This window comes from Delphinus delphis, chromosome 15, assembly GCF_949987515.2.
Source record: "Delphinus delphis chromosome 15, mDelDel1.2, whole genome shotgun sequence".
Taxonomy (NCBI): Eukaryota; Metazoa; Chordata; class Mammalia; order Artiodactyla; family Delphinidae; genus Delphinus; species Delphinus delphis.
The window spans coordinates 86,249,318-86,258,905 of record NC_082697.1 but is presented as its reverse complement, the minus strand read 5'-3'; the positions used below and the strand labels follow the sequence as shown (position 1 = coordinate 86,258,905).

Below are 9,588 nucleotides of genomic sequence, written 5' to 3'. Positions count from 1 at the left end.
GGGCGCCACGGGGCGCCCGAGGATTTCGGGGAACCAATCCTCTGCCCTCCGACGTTGGGCAGAGACGAGGAAATTAGCTCGCGGGCTAGGGATGGAATTTGGTAAGGTGCTTTCTCGCTGGAACCTCGTGTTCCTACCTGTGGCTCAGGTGGCTAAGCACCTCCTCGATATTAATAAAGGGTACTCTGGACCGAGCGGGCAGGTCCACCCAGGCACCAGCCCTGTTACAAGGCCTGCGCCGTCCCTAGGGCAGGAAGCCGGGCTCGGGGAGGGGAAGTGTGGAGCGAGGAAGGAAGGACGTCCCCCGCGGGACGATTGAGCCCGAAGTCCCTGTCCCAGAATCCCCGTCACAGCGCCGAGGGCGCGCCCCTCCGCATGTCAGACGCCGGGTATATCTCCAGCCGGCGCTGGCCAGCCTGGGTTTCCCCTTCAGGGCCACTGGGGCGGGGCGGACCTACATCCCCACGCCGCCCCGCTGCCCGCCGGGGCGATCCGGGCGGGGCGGGGCGGGGCGTGCACGTGCGGACCGGGGGCGGGAGCCCAAGACGCCCGCTCGGCAGTTCCCAGACCCCCGCCGCGGCCCCACGTGGGCTCTGCAGAGCATCTGGGGCAACCTGGAGAGGCCCCGCCCCAGGGCCCGGGAGCCAGTGAGCTCGTGCTGAAGGCGGGGCCTCGCAGAGGGCCCCGCCCCCGGGGGCGGGGCCAGGCTCGGGCGGTTTAAGAGCGCGGGGCGCGGGCGGTGCATTGCTGGACCTGCCGCGGGACCCCAGATCGTCGGCGTCGGAGTGAGGGGCAGGGCGCACCGGGCAGGGCGCGCGGGGCTGGGCGCACCGTGCGGCCGCCACCCCACCATGCTCAAGCGCTGCGGCCGTCGCCTGCTGCTGGCGCTGGCGGGCGCGCTGCTCGCCTGCCTGTTGGTGCTCACGGCCGACCCTCCGCCGCCCCCGGTGCCCGCTGAGCGCGGTCGGCGCGCGCTGCGCAGCCTGGCGGGCCCCTCGGGGGCGGCCCCAGCTCCTGGGCTGGAGGCGGCGGCGGCACCCGGGGTGCTAGTCCGCGAGGTGCACAGTCTGTCCGAGTACTTCAGCCTGCTGACCCGCTCTCGTAGAGACGCGGGCCCACCGCCCGGCAGCGTCCCCCGCCCCGCAGACGGCCATCCGCGGCCCCCGGCCGAGCCACTCACGCCGCACGACGTCTTCATCGCGGTCAAGACCACCAAAAAGTTTCACCGCGCGCGCCTCGACTTGCTGCTGGAGACGTGGATCTCGCGCCACAAGGAGATGGTGAGCCCCCGCAGCTTGGGCAAGTGGGCAGGGGAGAAGGTGCCCTCTTGTCCAGCTGGTGGCAGCATCCGATGGGCGCCAGGCTGCACCTCTGTACAGCCACTGGGAGTATCAGGGGGAGTGATGCCGGTCTGCCCCCTTCCAGCCCAGTGTTCCTGGTGGGGCCACTCTCCCCATACGGTTGTGGAACTGCGTGCTGGGGACCCATCCCCAGCCAACTTCCAGGGCCCTGGGTGGCCTGCACTGACCCCACACCAGCCACCAGCGCCTGGGGTTGGTGCCCTGCGATGCTTCTTGCCCCTCAGACACTGGAACTCATTAACGGGGCATTACTGTCCCCAAACCTCCCCAAGGCAGATTCTGCATGGGCGTCACCCTGGGCTCATGCCCTTCCCTGGGAAGAAGACTCTTTCCTTAGAGGCGGAGTGGGGGGTTAGGACCCCTGGGCTCAGGGCCAGGCGCATCCCCATCCCAGTCTTTGCAATGGGACAAGTCACTGTAGAAAATATTCTGAAGTTGGGGGTGGGCGTTAGTGGGCCCTGGGGAGCCCATCTCAAAAGAAAGAGAGCGCTGGGTTTCAGAGTCTGTTCGGCGGTCCTCTCTCCACAGTGCAGAAGTCTCTGGAGCCTGGAACCTTGTGCTCAGTACATCCTAGCTGAGCATCGACTTCCTCCACACACATAATAAAGACACACCCCACTTTGAAAATCTCCCTCCAGGCTGCAGCATGACGGCTGGGCTGGGGCAGGACGAGGGCAGAATGTGAGCCCTGTGGGGGTGGGGGGTGGGGGGATATCCCTGAGCTGGGAAACTCAAGGGACAGACTGGGTATCTGGGATGAGGGTGAAGGACCTTGACCGGGCTGGGGGCTCAGAGAAGAGCCCACACCGCTTCCTCCCTGTGTCAGCCCTCGAGGTCTGGGGGCCTTCTGGCCTGGCTGAGCCCTGTTTTGGGGCAGGGCCGTGATGGGGTCCCGATGGGGCCTGGGGGTGCAGGGTCCTCTGTGGTCCAAGCGTGGGGAGGGGGCCCTGGGAACACAGCGTCCCTTTCGCAGGGGCTCAGCAGCCCGGCGGGGGGGGCGGCGGGGGCTGCGGGTTTTGTTCGGCTGCTGGGCCGTTAGGATTCCCAGCGCCGGGCGGCTCTCACGCCGGCCGCTTGGGCAAGGTAACAAAGCCCCTTTCTCCAGTGGAGAAAGGCGTCCGGCCTCTGTGTGCAGCCATGTGCTCCATGGGAACGCTGCCGGCGCGCTGGCCGCTCAGGTTGCCTGGCGATGAGGGCCTGTGGGTCCCCCACATCCCTGAGTGACAGCCCTGTGGGGCACCATCCCCCAGGACTCTGCCTCCCTGCTGTGTGACCTTTGGCAGTGTTCAGCCCCCTCTGGGCTGCCACCAGCTCTGAGCACCCCTCGTCTTGGACTCTGGGGGCTTTCTCCAGCGGAGGGAATATGGTCAGGGGGGTCTCAGGTACCAGTCCCAGCCAAGCTAGGTGACCTTGGGCAAGACCAAGGGCCTCTCTGACCCTCAGTTTCCTCATCTCTGAAACAGGGAAAGCATTGCCCTTCCAGTAGGGTGTCGTAAAAGAGGCAAAGCCTAGAGATGTAGGGAATGAGCCCAGGGAGTACTCAGAGTCGGGGTGGAGGCCGTCCCTCCCCTGGACCCTTTGCTCCCCGTTGAGGGGCCACTTGGGTTTCCTTCTCACACTAGGCCCCCCACCCAGGAGAGGCCGAATCTGTCCCCAACAATCGGTTCATGTGTCACAGCAAGCAGGAACCCCTCTTATGGTGTCCTGTGGGGGAGGGGTCCTTGAAACTGTTTCAACAGAGAGACCTCCTTTCCCAGCCCTGTGAGGGGTGATTCAGACCCAGTCTGATGGGGGAGACTCAAGGAAGTCAGGGCCGCAGCGGGGGAAACCCAGAGAGGCTGTGTGAGCTGAAAGTGGGCATCTGACCCGTGTTGGGGAGGGAGGGACTTCCTGGAGGAGGCGCCATTTGAGCTAGACTGAGAGGAGAAAATGCCCTGAAAGGGCAACTGGGCATCTTGAGCACAAGCATGGGGGGTGTGCAAGAAACTTCCAGCAGTTGGAGTGACTTGGGTGGGGGTGGTCAATAGAGACCACACTGTGACGGGCCTTCAAGTCCAGGATGAGGGGCTGGGCCTTTGGCCCACACTTTCCTCCCCCCCATCCCTCCCGGAGTGGGCCAGGCTGCAGCGGCTGCCACCGCGGCAGCCACAATTGTTGGGGGGAGAGCTTGGCATCCTGTGTTTCTTTGAATCGCAGCTCCAGGAACAATGCCGCTTCCTGTGGGTGTCCCCCCGCCCACCCACAGCCAGCCCTGCGGCCCTCGCTGCCCAACTCTTCCTCCTCCAGCCCTGTCGTTTCTGGGGAAGTGGGGAGGGGTCTGGGTGGGGGGGGAGGGGGAGGGGTGTGTGTCTTGGTCCCTGGAAGGCGTGGCTGGGGTGGACCAGCACAGCCTCTGCCCCGGGGTGTGACCGCAGACTGGGGGCTGCCCCTCTCTGGGCCTCAGTTTCCCCACTTGTACACTCGGGTCGTAATGGTGCCCTCCTCCCAGGGCCATTAGGGAGATGAAAGAAGAGAACGCGTCGGAGCACTCTGCTCTGGGCACCCGTGAGCTCTGGTTCCGCCCATTGCACGGAGGGCGGAAAATGAGGCTCTGAGCAGTGGGTGAGGCCCGCGGCCGGGCAGCCCATCCCCTCCCCTCCTGATTGCTCTGATGTGGGGAGACCGGAGGCCCGGCGCCCGCACACCCCACACCTCACGCCTCCAAGCACTCCCCGCTGAACAAAGGTGACTTTAATCTCCGTAGCCTTGGGCTGGGTTTTTAGGGCACCACCAAGCGCTCAGGAGAACAGGCCTCCCTTGATCTCATTAAGAAAGCATTTTCCTTTTAATCCAGTGGCGGCAACGGCGCGTCTGCACGGGCCGGCCTCGTCCTCCCACGGCATTCCTGGGCTGAGATGCTGGGGGGCGGGGGCGCTGGATGCGAGTCTGTGCGTGCGGGCTGCCCTGGGGTGTCTGCTCTGGAAGGAGGGGGTGCGTGCGTGGAGAGGGTGTAGAAGGAGCCTGCCACCTCCCTTAGCTCTCTCTAGGCCCAGCCAGCTTGTGACCTCACTGAGAGTGTGCCCGGGTCTGGGCTCAGGCTGGGCAAGGAGCTGGAGCTGCCAGTTGAGGGTGGGCACCGCAGGTGAGTGCGCCAGGTCGCTGGGTTCGTGCTGTATGCCAGGCCTGCACACACCGGCCCCTCCCTTGCACCCGTTTGTACACAGAAGGAAACCGAGGCTTGGTGGGCACGGAGGTGGGGGCTCTCCCACTGCCCGTGCTCCCAGCACCCTCCACCGGGCCTGGGCTTTGCACTCAGCCACGCCCGGGTGTGCTGGGTGGCACGCGCTGGGCGGGCCGGGCAGAGGAAAAGGAACATTCCTTCCCGTGTGCCGACGGGCCCAGGCGGGCGCTGGCAGCTCCTGGCCGCCCCCCCCTTCCGCGGAGCGATCCCGGCAGCGGTGGCCCCGTGCTGGCACAGGTGGAGCCCTGATGTGGCCTTGAGCAGGGCACGCAGCAGGCGGGGCTGCTAGGCCGCATGGGTGCTGGGGCCACTGATTCCTGCGCTGGGGCACGTGAGGTTTCCCGCCTCAGCCCTGCGGACCGCGTCTCCTTAGAACCCTGGAGGCTGCTTTGGCTCAGAGGTGACCGGCTGCACTGGCTGGTCACGCAGCCAGGGGTGCGAGGGAGGCCCCGGTGTTGAGGGCCCAGCCCGGAGGACTGCAGGGCTGTGGCCACACCCCAGCCCGCCGGACCTTGTGCCCAGCCCGGCCCAGTTAACCAGGCCAGCTGTATGGTAATGGGCTGTGCGGCCACTCCCGCTTAATGCGGCCGAGTTCCCCTCGCAGCGCGGCCCAGGACAAAGCTGGCGGACAACGCCTGGTGATTCATCCTCCCTCTGGGCCCTTTGTCCGCCAGCGCTTGGCGGCCGCCCAGCAGAGGCCTTTGTCCCCGACTGATTGAGACTTGGCTTCCCAAAGCGGACCTCCTCCGCCTGCCCCCCCCACCCTCCGCCCCTCCCACAGGCTGGGCACTGTGTCAGTAAGGGTGTGTGCCCCACCAGGTGTGCAGGACAGCCGGAGCCGGTTACCTGGCGGGTGGGCGGGGCACCGCACCTGGCTCGTGCCGGCGCAGCTGCCGGCTGACCTTGGGCCCAGCTGTCGAGGTAGGGGGTGGGGTGGTAGGGGGTGGGGTCTTCCTGGGCCCCCAGCCCACTTCCACTCAGGGTAGGCACTTGAGCCCCACTCTGCATGTGGGGAAATTGAGGCTCAAAGGTGGGGCATGGGTGTGACTGAAGGATCCCTGTGAAGCCGCAGGGTGCCCAGCCCTGGACCCCACGGTGGCCGGGGCACAGAGCTGCCTGTTCAAGGCCGTATTTCTCCCTGCAGACGTACATTTTCACGGACGGGGAAGATGAAGCCCTGGCAAGGCGCACGGGTGAGCCCTGGACGTGGGGAGGCTGGGGGGGCTCCCGCCCAGAGGAAACCCTCCCCTCTGGAGAGGTCACCGAGGCCACGGGCCTGGGAGGGCAGTTTACTCAAGGGTTTTGCTCAACGCTCCGCCCCACCACTCGCCCCCCCCCCGCCCAATTCTCATGCAAATGAGGCCCTTTCAGCGCCCGGGGCCCTTTGAGCTGGTGTGGCGGCAACAGGTGGCCGGTGCTGGGAAAAAGCCGCCTGAATGGGCAGGGGCGGGGCGGGGCGGGGCGGGGCGCCTAGGAGGGGGTTGGGCTGGGGGGGTGAGATCGCCGGGCCTGGGTCCTGCTCGAGGGAGGGGTTGAGGGGGAGGCCACCGTAGGCACGGCTTGAACCCAGGGCGCCCCGAGGCAGACTGCCACGCACCCTCTCTTGCTCTGCTCTCACGGGGCTTGCTGTGTGACCCTGGGCCAGGCCGCCCTCGCTGAACCATCTTGGACCCACTCACAGCCCCTCCCCTCGTCCGCAGGCAACGTGGTCAATACTAACTGCTCGGCTGCCCACAGCCGCCAGGCGCTGTCCTGCAAGATGGCCGTGGAGTATGACCGCTTCGTCGAATCGGGGAGGAAGTGAGTGCTGGCCTTCGGCTGGGGCCCGGGAGCGTCCCCTCCTCGGGCTGGCTCCCGCCCTGGCAGTCCCCGCCCCCCGCGCGCCCCCCTGACGGCAGTGCCTCGCCGCAGGTGGTTCTGCCACGTGGATGACGATAACTACGTGAACGCGCGGGCCTTGCTGAAGCTGCTGGCCAGCTACCCGCACACGCAGGACATCTACCTCGGCAAGCCCAGCCTGGACAGGCCCATCCAGGCCACAGAGAGGGTCAGCGAGAGCAAGGTGGTGAGTGTTCCGCCCACACAGGCCTACGCCGAGCGGGGAGGGGCTGGAGGTGTCCCTGCAGCCCGGGGGGAAGGGTCTGGGAGCCTCACCACGTGCCCCCTCCCGCAGCGGCCCGTCCACTTCTGGTTTGCCACCGGCGGGGCTGGCTTCTGCATCAGCCGGGGGCTGGCCCTGAAGATGAGCCCGTGGGCCAGGTGAGTGGGTGCCTTGGGGCACAGGCGAGGCTGCCCCAGACCGCAAGGTCCCCCCACTGGGGGCCTGGCTTGACTCATCTTCCCAGCACCAGTGTCCCCAACCTCACGTGTACTGGCAGGGTGAGTCGTCCCACCACTGCCCACAGCCACCAGGGTGGTCAGCACCCAGGTTGGGCAGGACCCCTTCCTGCGTCCGGTAACCCCCAACTCACAGAGAATCATCTGGCTGGTACGGAGGAGGGGGCTGTCCTGGGGCTCAGGGAGGTGGGGAGCTGCCAGCGTGAGAGCCCGTTAGGGACACAGGCCGGGCACGTGCACCTCCTTCTTGGGCCCGGCCAGGGTGACACTGCCTGGTGGGCTCCTGCCCAGCTCCCGCCTCGGCTCACTCCGGCCCTCCGGCCCTCCCACAGCGGAGGCCACTTCATGAGCACGGCCGAGCGGATCCGGCTGCCGGACGACTGCACCATCGGCTACATCGTGGAGGCTCTGCTGGGCGTGCCCCTGATCCGCAGCGGGCTCTTCCACTCCCACCTGGAGAACCTGCAGCAGGTCCCCGCCTCCGAGCTCCATGAGCAGGTGCGCTGCCTAGCAGGCCAGGAAGGGATGGGGATGGAGGAGAGCGGCTGGGAGAGGAGGGAAGGGGCAGGGTGGGGTGGCATCGGCACCCCTCCCAGCGTCACTCTGTCCCTCCCCCTGCAGGTGACCTTGAGCTACGGCATGTTTGAAAACAAGCGGAATGCTGTCCACATTAAGGGGCCCTTCTCAGTGGAGGCCGACCCATCCAGGTGAGGAAACTGAGGCCCAGATGGGGGCGGGGCTCCCCTCGGGTCCCTTGGGGTCTGCTGCAGCTAAGCAGCGTGATGAAAGAGTACGACCCTGAGCCTGCTTGGGTGGAAGAGGGCCCCCGGTGCTGTGAGCTCGGTATCCGCACCCCACACGGACCAGCCCCCAACTCTGTCCCCACAGGTTCCGCTCCATCCACTGCCACCTGTATCCGGACACACCCTGGTGTCCCCACACTGCCATCTTCTAGCAGCTACGGCTGAAACCCTGTCCCCGGGCACCCCTGGTATCCAAAGGGCCCGGGGACCCCTGTTGTGCCGCCCTGGCCTTGGCATTCGAGGCTCCCCCAGGGCTGTGCGAGCGTGTGTGTGTGTGTGTGCTGCGTGCCCATCCGTGTAGCAGGCTGCTGGGCAGCTCTGCTGTGCCGAGGAACAGGCGAGGCACCGCCTGTCTTTCCATGCTCCACCCCAGAAGGATTTGTGAGTCAGAGGTCACTCTGAGGGCAGGTTCATTATCATTCTGGGGTCTTTGGGCAGCATGGGGACCAGGGGCTGCTCTGCAGCGAGGTGCAGGTGCCTTTCCCTCCTGCTGAGCGCAGGCCCAGCGCTGCAGGCGCCTGCCCCCTGGGATCCTGGCTCCTTAGAGCCCCCAGGACAACTCACCCTGCTCAGTGCTGCGAGAAAGCTGGGTTTGGGGGGTGTGGCCCGAGTCCCCTCCTCCCACTGAGCTTTGGCCTGGGTACCTGGGGAATAGCAGCCCCAGTGGCCTTGCCGCTGGGTGGAGTGCGGCACCATCCCGGGCAGGGGTCTTCCCGCTCTCTTAGCCATCTTCCCTTTGTGACGGGGAGTCAGCTGAGGATCTTATCTCCTCTCCAAAGTAGAGAGAAAGTCACCCATAGTGGGTGTGTCTGTAAATATTGTGACAGTATTTTTTACTGTGCTTCTTTTTCGAAAGGGGGTGGGTACAAAGTAGGGAGTTTTTGTCTGTGTTTTCGGGGGGTTGGGGAGGGCGCTATTTTATCTTTTCTGTGGATCAGAAAAAGCAGCAGCCGAACTTGGGATAATCTTTGTTGTTAAAGCTGATGGAAATGTCTAACACTCTATGTATTTATATGTCGTGGTATCTGGCCTCTCCCTGCCCACCTCCTGCATAGAACCTGTCTCCTACCAGCCCAGCTCGGTGCACCTGACCAGTGAGGTGTGTTCTGTCTTCTGTTTTTCCTTCTGCAAAGACATAGCTAGGAAAGTGAATGATAAGGGAAAAGTTCTCAGGGAATTGAAGTGTGTTGCTATGGTGACGTCCTTTGCTGCGAATAAAGATGCTCTTTGGGGCAACGTGGGCATCCTGGTCTCAGCTGGAAGTTGGGCCTGAGCTGCAGGTTCATGGAAGCTGAACCGGGGGGGGGGGGGGCTGAGGGCTTGTTTGCACTCGTGTGGGGGAGGTGTGTAGAGACCTCCAAGCCAGCTATTGTGGGAAGGGAACTTGGGATTTAAATAGCAACTTCCAGGTACCTGAGCGGCATGACCAGCCCAGGGCACCCCCGGACATAGGGGAGACCTCTGGATGTACAGGTCTCACTCCGACAAGCAGCTCTAAGACTCTGTAGCCCTGGTCTGTGCTGGCCTGCCCCTGGACAGCTGCCAGAGGGTCCAGCCCTCCCTTCAGGAGGACAGGGGCTGGCTGTGGCTTGACCTGGGACCTCCTTACCCAGCTTCATCTCTGTCACAAGCCCACAGAGGCCACATTCTTGCCCCATTTTGCAGATGGGGAAACTGAGGCTCGGAGCAGGTGATGTGATGTCCAAGGTCAGGCAGCCGGGCTGGTGAAGAGGTCAAACTCCGAGTTCAGGCTGACCTTGGATCCTGGCCTCACCGCCCCCCCACCATGCTGTTGACCCTGGACGGGTCCCAGGAGCCTGTTGACCCTGGACGGGTCTCTGCCCTGTTTTCTACAGAAAGCAGCTCC

General features: G+C 65.1%; 1 protein-coding gene across 1 annotated transcript; it reads left to right on the top strand.

Annotated features, from left to right (window-relative positions):
• The first annotated feature begins 761 nt into the window (after positions 1–761).
• LFNG (LFNG O-fucosylpeptide 3-beta-N-acetylglucosaminyltransferase) lies at positions 762–8,957 on the top strand. The gene is made up of 8 exons (XM_060033213.1): positions 762–1,280; positions 5,726–5,774; positions 6,282–6,381; positions 6,493–6,646; positions 6,755–6,840; positions 7,251–7,416; positions 7,540–7,625; positions 7,807–8,957. The coding sequence occupies exons 1-8, from the start codon at positions 852–854 to the stop codon at positions 7,871–7,873; spliced, it is 1,137 nt and encodes a 378-aa protein (XP_059889196.1). The 5' UTR covers positions 762–851; the 3' UTR covers positions 7,874–8,957.
• Positions 8,958–9,588: the final 631 nt, after the last annotated feature.

What these genes read in the sequence shown, in the direction of transcription:
- LFNG (XM_060033213.1), top strand. Translation starts at nt 852, where the DNA reads ATGCTCAAGCGCTGCGGCCGTCGCCTGCTGCTGGCGCTGGCGGGCGCG. An exon ending in TCTCGCGCCACAAGGAGATG is followed by an intron (nt 1,281 to 5,725) that starts GTGAGCCCCCGC and finishes TTCTCCCTGCAG; the next exon opens with ACGTACATTTTCACGGACGG. An exon ending in GTGGAGGCCGACCCATCCAG is followed by an intron (nt 7,626 to 7,806) that starts GTGAGGAAACTG and finishes CTGTCCCCACAG; the next exon opens with GTTCCGCTCCATCCACTGCC.